At 41.7% G+C, this 20598-nt stretch overlaps 2 protein-coding genes across 3 annotated transcripts; one reads left to right on the top strand and one right to left on the bottom strand.

Annotated features, from left to right (window-relative positions):
- Nucleotides 1-1252: 1252 nt before the first annotated feature.
- On the bottom strand, nucleotides 1253-9418 carry LOC148839253 (uncharacterized). Its single transcript, XM_088930676.1, has 3 exons — nucleotides 8206-9418; nucleotides 6843-7376; nucleotides 1253-5832 (listed from the first exon to the last, which is right to left on the bottom strand). The coding sequence occupies exons 1-3, from the start codon at nucleotides 8732-8734 to the stop codon at nucleotides 4880-4882; spliced, it is 2016 nt and encodes a 671-aa protein (XP_088786802.1). The 5' UTR covers nucleotides 8735-9418; the 3' UTR covers nucleotides 1253-4879.
- Nucleotides 9419-9524: 106 nt separating this feature from the next.
- On the top strand, nucleotides 9525-20598 carry LOC148839252 (guanylate-binding protein 1-like). 2 transcript variants are annotated; one of them, XM_088930709.1, is made up of 11 exons: nucleotides 9525-9668; nucleotides 11658-11771; nucleotides 12604-12820; nucleotides 14488-14615; nucleotides 15062-15171; nucleotides 15543-15730; nucleotides 16238-16480; nucleotides 17006-17277; nucleotides 18083-18295; nucleotides 18923-19019; nucleotides 19656-19793. In XM_088930709.1, the coding sequence occupies exons 1-11, from the start codon at nucleotides 9642-9644 to the stop codon at nucleotides 19670-19672; spliced, it is 1626 nt and encodes a 541-aa protein (XP_088786835.1). In that variant the 5' UTR covers nucleotides 9525-9641; the 3' UTR covers nucleotides 19673-19793. The 2 variants fall into 2 exon arrangements, with proteins under 2 accessions (XP_088786835.1, XP_088786825.1); XM_088930699.1 differs by having other exon boundaries at nucleotides 9527-9668; nucleotides 19766-20598.

Raw genomic sequence — 20598 nt, 5'->3', positions numbered from 1 at the left:
TTTAAGGTAAAAAGCAAAGCTTTTGTGAAACAAAGCCTGTGATAAGAGAACACAACGGAACACGATACCACCGGGTATTTTATCGGACCAATTAGGGTGAAGTACACTACTCGAGTACGGCACCTCGTTTCCTCTGGGTTTTCACCCATGCTTTTCCTTACGAGTACAGAGCCTTGACGACTGCTTTACATTGCTACTCTCCTGATGTGTGCTGCGTTCGCAAATTTATTAAGCCACTCTGCTTATAAAAGCACTGTATAGCTTGAGTTATTTCTGAATTTAGAATGTTCCATTGTGTGTTTCGAATTTGTATTATATATTTATTTCCCGAGTAATATCAATCTGCAAAATAAAAACATTAGCAAACGACACAACTGACATTTCCATTCCTATTCTTAGAAATGTCTCATTGTGGTAGCACTTTCTAGAATACAGGCCCTTACCTGTTCCTCTGGTGCTTCTTCTCTTTTAGTTACCTTACTGGTTCTCCTTTCTAGAGGATCTGGTATGGTAAGGAGATGGGAGATTACACCAGCTGTGAAGCCCACTGAAGCCCTGGAAAGTGATATCTGTGCAATGCTGAAATACTTGTCCCCCTAAAATGACATGCGATCTTTGATATTCAGGAACTATTTAGGTCATCTTATGTGAGAGGAAGCACTTCCTACAGCTTGAGGCCATGCAAGAGACATTGGCTTTGAAATTATGCTTCAGGGTCTGTGTGTGTCTTTAACCACCTCCCCCAGCAACAACATAATTTTCCCATGATACCTTTTTCACATCACAGACAACCCCAGTACACCTGAGGTGGCATGAACTTACCTAGAGCCAGAGAGAAAATAAACGCGACTTTGTTTAATGATGATTTATCAATGATTAACATACTTAATCATTTACATGCTTTACATACTGTGTAAATTCATTTTAAAATACTTAATTCATCCCAGGGGGGGCAACTTAATAAGGTAAATAAGAAGCTTTACACAGTTATATGTCTAAGTTATTTCATTAAAATTGTGTATCATTTAATTTCATGTTGAAGATGAGCAATTCAGGTTCTTGAAAGGGATTTCTTAAACTAGTCATACAAAATATAACTTCTGTTCAAGTGAGAAACAGAGTAATCTGGGGAAAATACCAGCAGCTGTACATGCTTTTGTCTGCTTTAGATCATTTCACGGGCTGGATTCTGGTAGCCACCTTGTTAGCCACTTTTAGTACATTTATCAAAATAAGGTGAAAGAAAACAGGGTTTCAAGATTCTTCTTTATTAATTACCAAACTGTAACAGAGTTAACAGATTATACCTCAAAAAAGTAAAGCAGTCACACGAACCCCCAAGAAGTATTGGATAATGACACCCGGATGTTGTTTTTCTTATACAGTAGATCTTCAGATTATACTATATGTTATGGTGTGGTTTCTGCTTATTTGCCATAATAAATAAATATTGTAGTAATGATAGATTTGAAAAAGAGATGAAGAAGCAAATCAGTGCAGACAGCTGATGTAAAAAATAGTTTTCTCAAATTGGTTTTGGTGGCCCTTAGAGGCCACATGAAATGCTGCAGGCTCCCAGCCTACACTACCCAGGCTGCACCTGGGCAGCTGTGCACGGCCACTAGGACTCACTCTGTTACAGCAGGCTAATGACATACGCCAGTGATTGCCAGCCGTGGTCCTGGAAGAGCCAAAACCGATGTCTTCTGGTTTTTGCTCCATTTGAATTCTTAATCACAGGCTAATTGATTTTAGTTTTCTATCTGGGGCATGCTTGTAAATTTGCTTTCAGCTCTCAAGAGTCAAACGGGATTTATAATTGGTATCAGCTCTGTACCTGTTTCTGAGATTCCGCCATCAGTTAGCACTGGAAATTAGAGCTCAGCCGGAATGAAAACTAACCGAGTGTTCCTTCAGGGCCCGCTTGAAAAAAAATCCGATGTAAAGCACAGTCATTCCAGTGCTGCATGGACTATAGGGTTCAATTTGTGTTTTAAATAAGGAACTTAAATGGTTGATTTATTATATCTAAAGCTTCAGACTGGCTATTTACATTCAACATCTGCTGCACTCTCTAAATTGACCTGGGCCAAATTAAGTAAGTCCCACACTTGTAACTTCTAAGGTATAAGTTTGTGAAGCCGACCACTCACTTCACACCACAGTCTGAAAATGGAACTTTAATCAGCAGCATGAAATAGGTGTCTGAAAAAATATACACGAAACATCAAAAGAAACATATCACTCCATGAATGTCAAGTAGGTAGCTATGTCAGCATGCGTAGGCTGCAAAAAAACAGGTAAAGGTTAATTCCACGCTGAAAGGTAAATAACAATATTTCATCTGTGAAGCCTTTTTTAAGAAGCCTGAAACACTGCATCGCTTTTCTTTTCCTTTCAACATGGAATAAGCCTTTACCTGTATCACCCCGTGCATGTGTTCATGTGCAGAAAAATGACAGAGCACCTGTGATTAGGTGATTTAACCTGGAGATCAAGAAAGCAAAACTCAAAAAGGAGCTAACACGCCTCACCTAGATGACAAGATGTTGCAGCCAAACACAACCTATCAATGAGCAGCCACAATCCGGGAGAACACGAGCCACAATACCTCACCAAAATCAATGGAGAGGTCCAAGTGTGATGGTCTAGGCAGGAGTGGCTCACCTCTACAGAACCTGGAGTGCTTGTTGGCAACCTGACTGCACAACACTACACTGATGAAGTCCGGGGATCTCACTTGCTGCCCTCCTTTTGGGCCCCTCCTGATATGAGTGACTGCAGTCCAGGAGGACAGCACATGTCCTCATGCTGCTTGTACACCAGTCTTGAGCCCCTTTGAACACGTAGCATTCGGGTCTCAAAGACCGCTGAGAAGGCGCAAGCTTGTCTAGGCTGTGAGAGGACTGGGACAGAGTCCAACAAGACAGCATCTGCAATCTGTCATGAAACACGCAGATGTGCAGCTTGCGTTGAAGGCCAGACATTCTACTAGCCTGTGACTCCCACAGTAAACCCCCTGTTATTGACTTTACCAACGGCATGTCTATCCCATATATTGTTAGTGCACCTGCAGCAAAAATGATCTTGATCTTGAGAGTAACTTTGAATTTGTTGCATTTGTAAGGGATGGGCTTTTTTAATGCTATAGTAAATATAGTTTTACTTCTCCATCCATTACTACAACTGTTTAACATACTTTTTGTCTTTGTCTAGGTTATCCTAGACTAAAAACCTTAGTGAAAAGCTGTCATTTTCAAAATGACTTCTGTAATATGTACCGTAGGTGTAGCATGGCCTAATCCTCTAGGTATCCCAATGAAGAAGATGTCTTTTAAATCAGAAGTGGTTTGACTTTTCTGTTGAAAGGCAGCGGTCTGTACTAATAATAAAGCCGTGTCTTGTTGTGACTACTTTTAAGAGTTTCACAAGATTGGTTGCTTTGCCTTTTTTAGAGGTCTATGCACCAACACATCTGAAGGGACTGAGACCGATTACGACCTTCAACACAACACTAATGACCTGCCACACACCCTGAACTAAAACCACAGTGCATGCAAGCAAATATCAAACATTGAGTGAGATAAACTCCAAACAAAAGTCAAGATGTTTGCAGTGCAAAAAGAATGACTAGTTGTTTCTTACTAGATCAGCTTTAGAGACAGTAGGAATGTAGGAACCCCAGAATGTGCGCTTTAAATTGAATTTGGAGGATAGACACGGCAGTACAGAGTGATGCATGGCTCTGTGGGTACATAGCAGGCGTGTCTGCTGTGTGGTCCTGGATTATCACACCTAATCTCAATCACATAAGAGGGGGACGTGGATGTGATTTAGTCTGGATTGCAACAAGCAATCCAGTGAATCCTGTGAAAGGACATACAGTATCCTTCACTCCACATGAACACCTCTGCTGGATGAGTTCCACTGCTTGGTTCATTTCAAAAGAAAATGCACTTTGTTTTCATTCCAGGTTTCAGATCCACAGAGTGACAATAGTGTAATATTAAAAAAAAACAACAATATTAAAAGTATTAGAATAGGTAGCTGAAAGGAGAGCAGCATGCAGGTTTGCTGGTTTTTTAGCTCTGGCAGCTCATTATAAGGATGTTCCAGTTCAAGCAGCCAAACAGCCTAGTCTGGTTCCATAATCATAGACAGTGGAGTGATGGCAGGTCATTTCCTCTACGTGGATTTTGTATGTTTTAGTTAATTAAATACGCTCATTTCTACCTCCGATGTGCTCAATTCATGCAAGTTACAATTCGTAACATGCATAGAGTGAATCGTCTTCCAGGGCCACAGTCCATCCGGACAGGGCACTGACGAGGCACGCCAGTAGATGCAGAGTGGGGACAATGATCATGTGTGTGACTATGACAGGGCAGGTCGAAGAAGTGAGAGAGATCTTCAGATACGGGAGGAAAATAAAATTCCTGCAGAGTCCCAGCTGTTCCGAGAATGAAACTGTGCAAGTCTGCCCCAACAGTCCTTCATCTGCTGGCTTCACAACTGCTCTGTTTCTCAGACACATCCCTGTCTTCCGGCTCAGAGACCCATAGAGAAATGGATCTGCAGGGTACGGATGGATCAAGGTTTGGTCTTAAATATTTCAGGAAATGTGCAACTTCAAAGCTAAAACACTAGTGAAAAGCATACGTGTGTGATGGGCTGAAGGCGGTTCCCTAGTCTCTCTCATGTCCTTGAGGATCTTTAACAGGTAACGGTAACTTCCCTGCACTAGAGAAAAGGAGTTTATAAAGTTAACCAACACATTACTTTCTGTTCACTTGCTAACTCCTGGGGGCTACAATGTTTTCTTCCTCCCAGAGGGCGTATCTGGGGGTTGGCCCAACGCAAGCTCCCAGAGGGCAGGCTCTCATTCATGAACCCCTACTCGGGCACCCAGGGGCAGGGGAGGCTTGGCATGCACAAGACGGTGCCTCTTGAGGTGCTGGAACTGGCGGAAGCTTTTCCCACACTGGGCGCAGGGGTAGGGAGTTTCCCCCGAGTGGATCCGCATGTGGACCCGCAGGTTCTGGACTTCGCTGAACCTCTTCCCGCACTCAGCACAGACGTGCGGCCGTTCCCCCGTGTGGATCCTCTGATGGGCCTTCAGGGACTCCAGGAGGTGGAAGTCCTTGCCACATTCCCCGCAGTGATAGGGCCTCTCCCCAGTGTGGGTCTTCCAGTGGCGCTGGAGGCTACGGTAGTGACCGAACCCTCTCCCGCATTCAGTACAGCGGTACGCCGGCTTCTGGGCGTTCCCGGGCTCATCCAGGTCCTCAGCGGAGAGGTCCCGCCTCCTCCCGTCGCCGGCGTGGAGCCTCTGGTGGGCTTTGAGGTTGCCCAAGAGGTTAAAGGTCCTCCCGCACTCGGTGCAGAGATAGGCCTCTCCCGACGCCCCCGCAACGCCGGGCGTCCAGGGCTTGTTGCAGTGCTGTGACGGATTCAAGTCCTGGCGCCAGAAGCTCTCGCCTGCGTACACGTGCTGGAGGTTTCGCAGCACGCCAGCCGTGCCTGCATTACCGCCACCATCCGCCTGGCACTGTGTGGGCTCCGCGGGCTGCTGCGAGCCGGCCCCCGCTCCGGAGTATTTTCCGGAGGGTAAAATCATGGAGGGGAGCAAGGAAAGGGCAGACACGTTGGGGACGGGCTGGTAGGGCTGGAGACCGTAGTTCCACGGGACGGAGGCAGAGGGGGACAGCTGTCTGGAGAAGGGGGCAGGAGCAGGGTGAGGGCTGCTGCCTGTCTCGGGCGACAGATTCTGTTCTTGCTGATCAGACGGTGCTTCCTTGATAGGTACCTCCAGGCACTGATCCGTTTCCACTTCTGAAACGTGATGGAAGAAGGAGAACCAGACAGGCGTTATCTAATAGCAACTCAGGCAAATTACTTTACACATTATAATTCTTCAACTCTCCTGAGGGCTTCTCTGTAGGTCAAGCCTGGACATTTTCGCTTACCTTCTCTGTAACTGTTCAGAATATTCTGCTCTCATATCTTGTATCTTGAGCTCAGCTCTGAATTTTTAACTAGCCAGCGTTAGTGTTGACTTTTACTCGGTGTACAGTATATTCTCATATAGTCCCATTCTCACCTTTTTCTGTGATTTTATCACCATGAAAGAACCAGAAACACATAATACACATTAATAGCTAGAGATATTTGTTTTCTTTATTCCACTTTTAATTATATCATCACACTGCCTGCCTACTTTATCTAGGCAGACAGATGTCAGAGTTCCTGGTGGCAGTTCAAGCAGTAACTTAGAATTTTTGTCACATTCCATGTTATTTACTTTCTCAGCAAAAATGTGAGTTGCCTGCAGAGAAGGACAACGCCTTCTGTATACGGCTGTCAGCTTAAATATCTGTGCAGGTGGCTAACAGCTTCCTGATTTCTGTGTAACAGGGCTCAGCGCACTGAGCGTGTTATAGCTGTGATGTCACACCCTCTCAAATCTAGGCAGTACAGGACCTGGTCTTTTACTGTAGAGGAGTTATCTGCTGTCTAGGAAGTGAAGCTCTGTGTGCCCAGAGTCTATGTAGTAGGGGGTGCTGTGACTTGGATTTCTCTGGCTGATTTTGCTGCAGAGCAAGGGAGGAATTTAGAGGGGAAGAGCAACGGGGCTCAATGCGCTGATCCAGTTACAGAAGTGACATCACCTGCTTCAGAAATCTAGGCAATGTAAAACTCTCCCAGGGCAGTGGACTGATCTTTCGGCTTGGCGGAGTTATCCACTCTCTAGTGAAGCCCCACGTGCTCGGAGTCAGCGAGAGACAGGAATCAAACCCCAGCAGGCGCGGGGGGACACTCATCATGACTGCTTGCGTACTCACTTGCTCCACCATCTGCAGCTGGCAAGGATATAGGACCACCATCCTGTGTCGCGGGATCCTGGCAGGACAGCTCCCTCACCAGACGCCCCATTTCGTCGCAGCCAGACACACAATCCAGACGGGGGTCCCCCTGGGACACGCCACTGTTTCTGGGGCACCCTGCAGTGGGACTTCCCATCTGCTTCCGTGGAATCACGGCTCCAGCAGCAGTCCCGTTCCCGAGGAAGAAGGCAGAATCCAGTGGAGAAGCATCTCCTTCACACACAGGCTGGGAGATGCCGAGCTCGTCAGCCGATTCCGATCCCGATTCCAGCACTGGGACCTGTATGATGTTCAGATCCATCTCGGCATCTTCTTCCTTCACGCTGCATGGCACTGACTCCTGATCCTCTCCGCACCTCTCCCTGGGTCCCTGGTCTCCGTTTCCTTGGATTCTCGTTATCTGGGGAAACGTGTTGCCTTTGGCAAAAGGTATCCACTTCTTTTCTTGTTTTGGAGCTGCTTCTCTGCTCGTGTCCTCTTGGGAATGCAGACCTGCTTACACACAGAAGCGAAAGGTCACAAGACAATGCTGAGGGTTCTGCCTCTGTTGCAGCCTAACAAACAGCTGCTGGTTGTCAGGAAGGCAGGCAGGGAGTAGAACGGTGCATGTCCAGGATGTATACACAAGCTAAACGTCATCTGATATCAACTCAAGTCTTCTGCGTGAAAACGGATCACGATCGTTTTCGCTTCGAGGATTTTGCAGGATGTCGTTCATTATGCTAATTTAGACATCTGATGTTTTTATTACAATTTGGAACTACTTGTACATTTACACAAAAATGCTCACATGACATCAGAAAACCGATTTTCTGTGGTCCTCTGATCGGTAGGTATGACCCGGCTTGCCATAATATCAAAGCACGTGAAAAGTTACTCCTCAGAAATGAAGACCGATAATTGTATTACTTACAGTATTAAAATGTATTTCCCTTAGTTTTTACTTTCTCCGAGAATATTTCATTTGAACTCCTTTTAGGCTTTACGTATACATCATATGAGTTATCTTATATAATGTTGCTAAATAATATATAACAGTCGTAACTATATTATAAATTATGCAGTCACATTATACGCAGTGTTTACTAAAACAAATCTGGCTTATCACACTTTCACTTGGATCAGCTGAATGGTAAATATTTTAGGCACTTTAAAATAATGTTTAGAGCGTTTAAGATATTTACTCAGATAAGAGCCACTTTAAAATCTAGACTGCTTTGAAAAGAAACCCGTAGGGAATTACATGAAATTGTTCATTAAAAATCTGCAGAACAATACAGGATTTTTTACATTAGTGATGCTGAATTGAAAACAATTTCACCTTTCTCCGTTTCCAGGCTGGGAGCGGGGACACCCCTGTTCTCGCCCCGGGAGGTCGGTGTGTGATTTTCCCACAGAGCCTCAGTCTGACAGTTTGGGGTTGCCCGCGGAGGACTGTCCCCAGTCTGGGGTGCGGGTATGGAAGAGGCGAGCTTTCCTGCGAGCGACTTCGCCGACAGCACTCTCCTGGTGCGCAGGTCTCTCTTCGGGCTGCCGACGCGGCTCCTGGAGGATGAGGGCACACGTAGCGCCGCTGCCTTGTCCGCGGAAGTCAAGATGTATCCCCGCAGTGCGCTCAGCTCGCTCTCGGCGATTTCCACCCGGAGCCTCAGGTTCGCCATCTCCTCGCCGTTCTCGTCCATTTTGACTTGGAAAACAGCGAATTTGCTGTCGATAAGCTCCGACATAATGGCTTTGAGAAGCGCGTCGGCCCTGATGACATCTTGATCCTTGTTTTGGACAGGAGAAGGATAGCTGTCACTCCTCTGCGACTTAATGATCTCGCCCATTTCCGAAGCCGGACAGTTCATTGCGAGTCCGCAGTCCAGTCTAAAATACGATCTACAGTACGAACTGTTAACGGCTTAGCAGTACTGTTGTAGCAGTGCAATTCTTGTAAATCAGGAGCAAGCAGTACTGTAGCTGTAGCAAAGCAAGGCTACAGCAGTGTGTACAGCAGGACACAAGACGCCGTGAACGGTTTCAGTGAAATGCTCAGACAAAAGAATAACCGTAGCGACAGACCATTAAGGCATTCAGTTTATCACTTGATTTTGACGCCAGAAAAATGTCAACAGCTCTTCTTTTCCTTGTTTTAATTTCCTCGTCGTTTCATTCTTAAAAAAAAAAAGAGAAGAGCAAAAATAATCGTCTTACCGCTGTCGACTACAGCGCCCCCTGACACTTCCCTCCATCCCTGCTTTTTAACAACTATCTCTAGGCTGTAGTCTTTCCTGTCTTTTTCATTTATTAATTAAATGCCTTGGATGTATGTTTTGATGTCATATGTTGTATATAAAAGTTTGTGTCAGGGTTCCGGGAAGAACAAACTCATGGTCATCACAGGTTAACGACATAAAAACCTAGGTTCTTCAGTGGAATAAAGGAACTCATAAAGAGTGATGAGTTTCTCCTTTAACTCAAACCAAAACCAACTGTACAGTTAAAAGCCTTTAAAATTGCTGTAAAAGTATTTTCTTATATTAACAAATAGCATGTGATAACAAACATTTCCCCGAAAATAGTAATGACCAAGCAGTTCTTGGGTGAGATCGGATTACAGCAGTGACGAGCGCCAGAGGCAATGTCAGTTCACGCCTTGCAGCCGCAGGTCTGACTTGAAAATCCGGTACTGAGGCACTTTTCTCATTTGTTTGTTCATCGTGTTACTCCGTTGTGGCTGTCTGGTGGAGGTGTTAAAAATTGAAAGCGAGAAAGATGCACTATGAAACTGGATTTCTGCTGGTAAGGTTATTTAATTAATATCGATTACAACCTTTAGTAATATCTTTACTATTAATCACTATATGTCGGGGCACATGTGAGGTATCCTTTTGAATACTTTCGTGTCCATGGCAGTGTTTTTACAAAATAACAGCTTGGGTCTGTTTTAGGCATACTGTACATAACTGTAATTACTCTGGGCTTTTAAAACCTGACCTTTCCAAAGTTCTGTGAATTCTAAAATATGTATCACTTGATAATCGTGACTTTCTATGTAGTGGGATTAATCGAGTGGGAGCTGTACTTCAGGTGTGGATGAAGTCGGTCCTATTATGTGATTGATTGATGAAGGTGCTTTGGGATTTCTGTAACACAGAGCGACACGTACTGTAGATGTGAAGAATTTATTTCAATACTAATTATACCGGATTCTAAACTGTTACATAACAGTTACCATCGCCTATTTTATATAAAATTCATTTGACTTAATAAACCAGTCCTGATCGTTTTAGTTAAAGAATAACAATAGATAAAAACACGTTATGCACTGACTGTTGCGAGCTCAGTTTTAAGGCGAGTTAAGTTTCGATTTCCCGACTGATGCTTTAGAAAAGATGCGCGTGCAGGTTTCGTCACCAGAGAGTTTTCCGGAGAAAATGAATGGAGACAAAGGACCACTCTTGACTGGACATTGTGATAATGAAGTTTTCTCATTCATTCCTAAAAATTGTAACTCCAATAATGATTCACCTTGCTGCCATTTACAAAAAAAACAACAACAAAACAACTTTGAGATTGGTGCAGAGTTACCTCAATAGAAATTAATATTTTGCATCTCAGTCATATTTTTGTATCCCTATGTTTGGAAGTCTTGAAATTTACAGAAAAAAGAAAACTTTCAATTTCCCATTCGAAATTTCGTTTCTGCTTGTTTTGTACGAGATACACGCTCGCTTGTAAACCTGTAAGACAATTTCTACGTGTTAAACTGACGCACGGAAGTTTACAGTAGCTGGACACGTGAACATGAAACATTAAAGACCTGTGTGTGAAATATGTCTTCCGTGTTAAAATAATAATTGATTTAGGTAGTCAGAAACCTGCTGTATCTGAGGAGCGAGAAACTGGTAATGTGGTAACTTTTCATGACCTACCCAATCAGATTCTCAAGATCTGTTCCAATTACACACGATTCCTTTATTAGATACACTTTCCGAAAAACCCAATTCCAGAAATCCGTGTGAATACATCTCATGCACCTTCTCTGTTTCATAGATCATGACTGTCATGTCTAGAAGCTGGGCATGCGTCATTATCTGAATAAACTATACAGATTGAATTTACCTTTGAAGAGTAAGCTTGTACTTCAGACATGAAACCCTTTCAGTCTTATACTGTATAGCTGGAAAGTAAATTAATGATGTATAAAAACATGAGGGACTGACAGTGAAAGATTTCTAATGTTTCTCTCAGTTTTAATTCATTCATAAATAAATTATACAAATACTCAGTAAGTAGGTGCATTCAATTGTACAAATACCACTACTAATCACTGCTAATCATTCATTTATCCATTTTCTAAACCACTTTACCCAGTACAGATCTGTGGGGGAAGCCGGACGCTACTCCAGCAGGCAATGGGTGCAAGGCAGGATACACCCTAGATAGGATGCCAGTCCATCACAGACCAGCCAGACACAAACATGCACACTCACGCCAGGGCCAACTTTCCCAGAAGCCAGTTACCCTACCAGTATGTCTTTGGACTGGGGGAGGAAACCAGAGCACCCAGAAGAAACCAAAACGGACTGGGGGAGAACATGCAAACTCCACGCAGATGGTGCCCCAGGAATTACTATTAATTACTATCAACCACATTTAAATGTGAAATTCAGTGTTAGGAACTTTAATCATGAATGCGTGGACTGTTCAAAAAGTGTTTTTGTTGATGTCGAAAGATAAATCTTGAAATCAGGGTGAGCTGTACTGACTTCAGGGAGTGTTTTTCAGCTCTGCTCCCTCCTGGTATCTGTGCTGGGATCCTCGTCATTCCACACTTTCCCCTTCCTGGCTACTTGCTCCAGGGAAGCAGAAGAGAAGTCTTGCACAGATCAGGGGGAGACGGTGAGTGAGGAAAGCACATGGAAGATTTGTTGTGAGAAATTCCAAATACATACACAGAAAAACAATCTGGTATGCGTTCAGTTAACAGAGTATGTTACAGGAGAGTCCAGCCCTGGTCCAGTTGAGTCACAGACCTGGAAGCCGAAATCTGGAAGCATGTTAACTTCTCCCTTCAAAGGAACAAGTAAAAGGTTTATTCCATGCTGAAAAGAGAAGAAAGAAAACACAATATTTCGGCTGTGGAGCCTTCTAACACCTGAAGTGTGACACCTGAAGTAGGCTTCATAGCCAAAACATTGTGTTTTCTTTCTTCTCTTTTCAGCATGGAATAAACCTATTACTTGTTATTTTGCAGCCTACGCATGCATTGAATTAGTAAACATGGACTGGAAAATAAAATGAATCAATTAAGTTTCTACAAATTTATAGGAGGATTGTGCATCATCACCATCTTCAAGGTATTTGTGTGAATAGTTTCACACAGAGGCATGTAGAAAAAAAAAGTGACATTTACAATGTGACCTAAAATATCAAGTTTATCTTAAGGTTTGCTACTGTAAATTCTAAAAAGTTTTATAAGCCAACATACTGATTTATAATATCATGACCAAACTGACAAAGGATGACCAATCTACTGACAACCTGAACCTTGTTCACATTACTTCATTCAGGTCCCATCAAATTTTGCTGGACTAGTAACTACTATTACTAGTGGCTTAGGACTGGTTAACCGGGACACAAATGTCTCAACCCATTTTTTAGTTATCTAGTTATATAAGTTTACTGGTGAGTTCTGAGTGTCCAGATTGGGGTATCTCTCTCTTTACCTTAGCTGACAAATGGTGACAATACCTTGGAATTAAAGTCTGGGCCAGAGATGGAGAATCCAATGGAGCTCGTGATCAATAGGAATGGGAAGCTCTCTGTCAACCAGGAGGCCTTACGGGTGCTGTCCGAGATTGATAGGCCAGTAGTGGTTGTTGCGGTGGCTGGGCCAGCCCGAACTGGAAAGTCCTACCTACTGAACCGACTAGCTGGCAGGAAGAAAGGTAAGGGACCATTAGATGTTAGGTTTCCATTGGGTGGATGTGTGGCACCTTTCCCACCAGCTAACTAAAGACTGGTGTTTGTGTGACAGCCTGTGATCATTGGAAGTGGGCTCAGGCAATAATTTGGCTTCCATGGCATAACATGGGTCAAACTTCTTACTTTAGTTTGAAGTGAATTTTACTCTTAAGAGGCTAAGGCTAATGTGGACACAGTGCATGGGAATTTGATTTGAGGAGTATATCATTCAGAAAGCATTTGTCAAAGCTTGATGTGGCCAAATCTCAAGGGCTAGGCAGGCCTGGGTCCACTCCAGGCTTAGACAACTCAGGTACTGCATCGAAGGCAAATTAGTTGCGTTGTAACATTTCAATAAAAAATTCAAAAGCAACGCCCACAAATGGTAATAGGAGCTTTGCATTACAGATGATGCTGTGTCCTGGGATGGGATGTTTCGTAAGAGCATGGGTGTTTATCCTGAACTCATGATCAGATTGAAAAACAGGATGTGCGACATAGCCTGCCTACAAATTACTCCTACTTCAAGTGGTTTACTGTGTCTTGCCTGCATCAATGCCACCCAGGGGTAGCTTTTTTAAAAAGAAATAGAGATCTCAATGGAAGTTTTTAATAAATAAAGCAGACTGTAGTTGAGAGACTCGTTTCCTTCTAATCCTCTCTATTCATCTGCAGGTTTTGACTTCACACCTCTCTCAACTTCACTCCACCTGACTGCTCACTCTGCTTCTCTCCTGCTCCCGCCTCCTCTCCACTCCTGTCTTTTGTTCTCCCATGATTTATTAACTGCTGACTTTCCTCTCTTTCTTGCACCTGCAGAAGGCTCCACAGCTGAAACGTTGTGTTTCTTTTCTTCTCTTTTCAGCTGGGAATAAACCTTTACTTGTTCCTTTGCAGCCTACGCATGCTGACGCAGCTCCCTACTTGTAAAATGTCTTTATCTGTATGTGGTATGTTTCATAGAGAAGCATTAGTGGGTTGAAACATTAGAAATTTGTATGGGTATGGGAAAACACAAGTATAGTTTACAGTTCATCGTCAATATAGGTAATCTGATGGAGGGATGGACCTTCCCTATAAAGCTGTTAATCAGGATTAAAAATGGAGCACAGTCAATGAAGCCTGATATATGTAAAATATTATGCAATTAGAGTGAATCCTTCTAGCTTCATCCTGATGATGTTGGAAGAAAAAAAAACTTTTGAAAAAATCTATTAATGTTATAGTGCTACCTGCTGGTACATTCATTCCTGAAGCATTTGGATAGCAACAGTGTGATCATGAAGGGTACAATAGGTTCTAGGACAGTGAACATGACTCTAGCTGTGTATAATTTGTACTGCATTCATGTGCCATTACGAGATACCATCCTTGTCCGATGTTAGCTGTCTTGCTGTGTTTGTCTGACTCTGTTGTCCATCCTGGTTGTCTACTATAGTTGCATCTCCCATCTGTAATGGGAGTCATGCTGGCTGAGAGACTGTCACTTCCATGTAAAAAGCATGTTTGTTGCTCTAATGTCTTTCTGCGCTGAAGTCTTCTGCAGAGAGTGTTGGTGATGTTATTCCTTGAGTCTTTGTTTTCTCCAAGAACCCTGCTGGTACCTGCTTTTTTGAAAAAGCTCTGATTTTTTTTGTCCTTTCTGACCTAGGTTTTCAGTTGGGTTCTACTGTTCAGTCTCACACTAAAGGAATTTGGATGTGGTGTTTGAGACATCCCACAAAACCCGATCACGAACTGGTCCTGCTGGACACAGAGGGCTTTGGAGACCCAGAGAAGGTGGGTTTTCATGTTTTCATCAGAAATAACAAAAACACAGTTGGGTATGTGTTTCCAACAGCAGTTCTATCCACCTAATTTTTAAGTCAAAGCAGGCAAGCAAATGATCAACAACTCTGGATCTACAGAGCTATTGAAACAAGCGCATGAGGTGTTGCCAAGGAATTCAATTGCTTAAATATTTTTTGAATATGAAACTGAAACCTTTGTTATGTGATGCAAAAAATATTTTCCTGATCAATATATTTAAAAGGGGGGTCAGTATATAGTAATGACTGGGGCTCTGGACCACCTTACCTGTGCCCTTGAGCAAAGTGCATTGCTCCCAGTTACTCCAGTATACCCAGCTGATTAAAGGATCCTGTCAGCTGAATAAACCTGTGATCCTGTTGTGTGCTTATGCTGATGATAACACCGCTTCTTACAGGATGGTTCCTCTCTTGCAGGGAGATGACGACAATGATCATTCGATCTTTACTCTAGGCATTCTTCTCAGTAGTATGTTTGTCTACAACAGCGTGGGAAATATTGACCAGAACTCATTAAAAGATCTACAGTATCCTTGAGTTCATTGTGAAGTACATGATTTAACAGTGGTGTTCCAGTGATGTGTAAGCGATCTGTTCAGGGTTCCTTATTTATTGATTCTTATTATAACTTGTACGTTTAGCTGTGTCAGCATGCGTAGGCTACAAAGGAACAAGTAATAGGTTTATTCCATGCTGAAAAAAGGGAAGAAAGGAAACACAACGTTTCAGCTGTGGAGCCTGAAGAAATCACTCTTTAGAACATATTCTGCAGTCTGACCCTTATCAGAAATTCCAGTGTTTTCGCAGATTTTGTAAATGATAAAAACTGAAATCATCCGAACTCTAAGGTTGACTGTGAAGCCAAAGAGAAATGTATGTTTCTTAACACATCTCCCAGCTTTGTTACTAAGCTTGCTCAGTGGATTCAAAAAGACACCCAAACCAGTGGCAGCAGCACGAGTGACTTTATAACCTTCTTTCCCGAGTTTGTGTGGACCCTCAGAGACCTAACTTTGGATCTGGTGATTAATGACCAGCCAGTCACTGCAGACCAGTACCTGGAGCACGTTTTGAGGTTAAAAAAAGGTGAGTTTCCATTGCCTAAGGCAATGTTACTAATTGTTACTGTTTATTTTTTCTTGAGTACCAGTATTTCAGGTTCAATGTGTCATACAACCACCTCAGGAGAGAAGCAAACCACAGTTCCTCTATCACAAAGCTTAGTCGTATCTTTACTGCATCTTTCTGGATTCTTAGCTTCAGTATACCACACTGTATCTCATTCAGTCTCTGGATTGAAAATCGAAATGTACAGCAAGTTCTTGAAAGGAACTGGTAGTCAGGACAGTTCTAGGTTCTTAGTTGGCGGATCAGTCAATTTAATTTGCCAGGGAGCTAATCCTGGATTGAGGGCAGAAAATTATTTTCCAAGTTGTCCAAGCAACCAATGAATTCTCATTCTAAAGTATTTATTGGGGGAGAAGAAGTCAGAAAAATCTACATTTTCTTCTGTTTTTCTTAGAACTCACAAGAAGTAAGCTCAATGTAAAATTGCTCAGTGGTATACATTTTTTCTTCATTTTTCTATTTCAGACACAGATGAGAAAGCTAAAAAGTTCAATGACCTACGAAGATGCATTCGTGAATACTTCCCTTCCCGGAACTGCTTTGGACTTGTTACTCCGACAATGGCATCCAATCTGAAGAGACTGGAAGAGCTGCAGGATCACGAGATGGATCCGCTGTTCATTAAACAGTTTGCAAATTTCTCAAGTTATGTTTATAACACAGCAAAAGCAAAAGATGTGGATGGAATGTATAATGTGACTGGCCGAGGTGAGGTTACATAAAGGCTGCAGAGTGGTCCAATTGCTGTCATCACGATCATTTTCTCTGATCCTGTATATTGTGATTTTGAAATTTTACAAACGGGTGGGGTAATAACTGTTCCTTTTTATTTAAGGTAAAGATTATTCACAGAAAATTATTGCAAGTTTTTAAAAATATATATAATCCTTTTCCCTGCTTATTTTGTCAGTTGTGTCCAGTGTCATACAAAAAGTTTAAAATAAACTTTAGAGACAGGCTTGCATTTGAAGTCTTTTATAGCGCTGGACAATTTAATTTCACTTATATTTACACTGCTGACAGTACATGGAAGAGTAGTTTCGGTTGAATGGTATTGCAGTTGTTGTAATTCTTTTTAATCTTAAAATGTAGTGTAACAAGTAAGTTTGTCCTGGTCTGGAAATTCTGTGTAATGCAGTTTTCCTTTGCTTTGACATACCATGTCACATTCAGATCTTGAGAAGTATAAGTTCTTGGCATCTTGGGTAATGTAGTCTTTCCTTGATTTCACAGTGCTGGGCAATTTAGTGGACACATATGTGCAGGCCCTGAGCCATGGTCAGCGCCTGTGCGTGGAGAGTGCTGTGGAGAGGCTGGCTGATATTGAGAACTCTGCGGCTGTGGAGAAAGCTGTGACATATTACACCAGCCACATGAACAGCTCCCCTGTAACCAGTCTGGAGGAGCTGTTTAAACAGAACACTGAGCACTTCAACAAGTCCCTTGAGATCTTCCTGAAGCACTCCATGATGGACAGAAACCACACCTACTACCTGAAACTTTTCGTATGTGATTGGAGCTGTCCTCTTGTAGTAGACGATAGAAAAATGTCCGTTCTGGTTAGAGGGGCATTAAGGCCTTCATTTTAAGATTTAGATTGGCCTAAATCTGGGTGTTATAAATTAATTATAATATTTCGTATAATTATTAAATGAACTGAGTAAAACAGCAATGGTCTGCTTAGACAAAAAATACTGAGCTGATTCATAAGAAACCAAAACTGATTATTGTTTTAAAATAACATTCCCAACACTGAATTACCAATTTGAATTCTAGATGTTGTATTTAAAACATAATTATCCTGATTGGACTGAAAATAAGGTTGGCTAAATTCAGGGATATGGGCCTTGTTTATTTACTGCCATATTGTGATATCTAAAAGACTTGAATTAATGAGACTGTCTATATTGTACTTGAGAATGGTAATGAAAAATACAGGAATTAGCTTCCTGTATGTTAAAATATATAACTATGAATTCAATATTATCTATTATTAAGCATAATGTGTATATATAGCTATGTCTAAAGATATGTGAATAACTTAACACTTTATATCCATTATTTTTTTTATTAATCTAATATTTAAAACACCCCATCCACTGTAGTTGTGTCATTTATGCTGTCCTAAACTATTTTACTTAAATGATCAGACATAACACTTGAATTCTTTCTCCTATTGTAAAACTGTCAAATGTAGACTGTAGCTGGCTTTTTTCTATTTTCTGTTTGTGTTGGATTGGAAACTATCCTGACTATTACCATATGCAGAGTGCCTTGACACCTGTAGCCATTTGTCTTTTCCACTTTCAGAGAGCCTTGAAAGAAAAGTATGAAGAGTTACGCCGTAATATTGAGACTGAGTCAGAAAAAAGGTGCACATCAGTGCTGAAGGAATTGGAAAGCATTGTGAAAGAACGCCTTACTTCTGGCTTCTATATCAAACCAGGGGGATATGGAGACTTCACAGCAGACGTAGAAGATACTGTAAAGAAATACAATGCAAAGGTGGAGGGAGAAGTCCTGGTATGGTATTTTACATTTCTGTGTCAACATGAATCAATAAGAACACTAACAGATGTACGAGTGAAAACTCTTGTGTCTCTTTCATTGTGAGCACAGGAGAATTTTATAAGGAGATTTAAGTTCTAGAAAACTTCATCAAAGATACTGGTGTTGTGAACCCAGAGGAGTAAAATGTTTGAGTGAGGAGCTGAAACAACGACTGTTGACTGCAAAGGCATAAGTACTGTAAAGGTTTAATCCAGAAAATAAGAAAGGGGAAACACATCATTTTGGTTAAGCCTTTGCCAGGTGTCAAAAAAGGCTGGATGAAGAAGGTTAAACAAGCAAAATTGAAACTTTGGTTACAATTGGAACACAAAACATTCTAAGAATCATTTAAAAACTGAAGCCTGCCTAGAGATATACTTAGACTTTCCTTAAAGATCTCTCTTGATTTGAAACTTAAACCATTACCTAAAGTAGCACACTCTGAATTAAGCTGAAGGTCTTTCTCTCATCATAGAGAAAACAGAATTCTGAAAATGACAGAAAAGTCTCTCTCCCATTGTTCCTTCATAGACCCATAAAGACCTAACAGATGTACGAGTGAAAACAGTATTAAAGGGACTGTTTTTCTCCTTTGTCTAGGCAAGCAAAGTTCTGGACATATTCTTGCAGCAGATTAATTCTTACTCTAAGAACATACAGAAAGCAGATACTTTGTTACAACAGGCAGAGGTGAAAGGTAAGAAAGAAGCATTTTTTACATTGTAATATTTTACATCCTTAACATTTGATGTCAAGGAGTGGAACTAATTGTTTATTAAGCTTATTTGCTGCTTAGTTGGCCTCTCTGGTGTTCCATATGATGTGGATCAGCCCAAGAAATGGCCCAGAGATGGTTTCAGTGGGCTGCCGGAAACAAAATGTGAGCTAAAGTTAACAAACCTGTTTTTATACAGATATATCCCACAAATTAAGCTTCAATTTTGTGTTTTATCTTTTATAGACCTGAGGGAGAGTGAAAAAGAAACCAACTTTTTCTGTGTTACTAACATTTCTGTGATATAGTTTTTGAAACTATAGCTCTCGAGACAGAAACAATTAAAGCTTTTATACATTTTAATCTTTGTGAACAAGACACTGGATATTAGAAGCTAGCATGTAGGTATTAAGTATCTCTTGGTGCTTTTTTCAGAACTTCACTTTTTGCAGCTCAATTCAGAATGTTTTGTTAATGTCAAAATCTGTCATGTTTTTCCTGTCAATCTATCACTTTCTGCACTTCTCCATCCTTAAATGTGTAAGTATGGTGCAGGCTTACAGAGACATTGATGAGATTGATACATCTGTATATTTCAAAATCATATCTCCTGCTTAGTTCTGCATTACAACTGAAGTTCTACACCTAACAAGTCATTCGGCCGTGACATTTCTGGGTGAGAATTGTCTTGTGTGTATTCTCTCGCCCCTTCTTCAACCCCTGACAAGAGCTCCTTGAAGAGCAGCAAGAAGAAGCAAAGGAAAAGGCGAGGAGAGAAGGAGAGGTCGAAGAGAAGGAGAAAATGAAGCAGAAGGAGGTGGCCATTCGAATGCTGGAGGAGAAAAATGAAGAAATCACTCAGGGGATGACTAAGAGAGCTCAAGACATCATTAACAGGAAGAAGCAAGAACAGGAGGACTATGAAAAAGAAGGGAGTAAAAAAGACTGGGAACGGATGAACCGGGAAAAAGAAAACTATGAACATCATCAGGAGGAGCAAAGGAAATCTTATTTTGAGGCATTTAAGAAGTTTTTGCATTGGTTCTTCAGTTGGTTTTACTGAAGCAAGTTAGAGAGTTCAGGACAGCAGTGGGATAGTGGGTTTTTGAAGATGGTCGTATTTAATTGAAGTGTAATGTCACTATAACTTGCCACCTTTGCTTTCAAAATATTCTGTTCACTGTGGCGATGCAATGTAGAAAAATGAAAACAAAGTCCTTGTTGCTCAATTACGTTTTTTTTCCCTTTGATCATCTATTTTTTGTGGTGAATTTGATCTGATGGAATACAGTATGTCCATTTATTATTTCTCAGGTACCAGTGGTGACAGACATTCTTGACATACCTTCAATGTCTAGTTTAAATCTGCTGCTCAGATCTCCTTCTTTCTTCTTTAGTTTTCAAAGGTTTACAAGTTGTTCATGTGCTAATGCAAAATCAGCCTCACACAAAGATGTACTTTTGTTTTTTCGTAGTACCTGTAAACCCAGTTTAAAGTGCAAATGGGAAAAGGTTCAGTACTTCATATGTATTCCTCTGTTCAATAAAGGTTTTAGAACAT

Source organism: Atractosteus spatula, chromosome 2 (assembly GCF_055471065.1).
Source record: "Atractosteus spatula isolate fAtrSpa1 chromosome 2, fAtrSpa1.hap1, whole genome shotgun sequence".
Lineage (NCBI taxonomy): Eukaryota > Metazoa > Chordata > Actinopteri > Semionotiformes > Lepisosteidae > Atractosteus > Atractosteus spatula.
The sequence above is the reverse complement of the archived record's forward strand: the minus strand, read 5'-3'. Positions and strand labels throughout refer to the sequence as shown.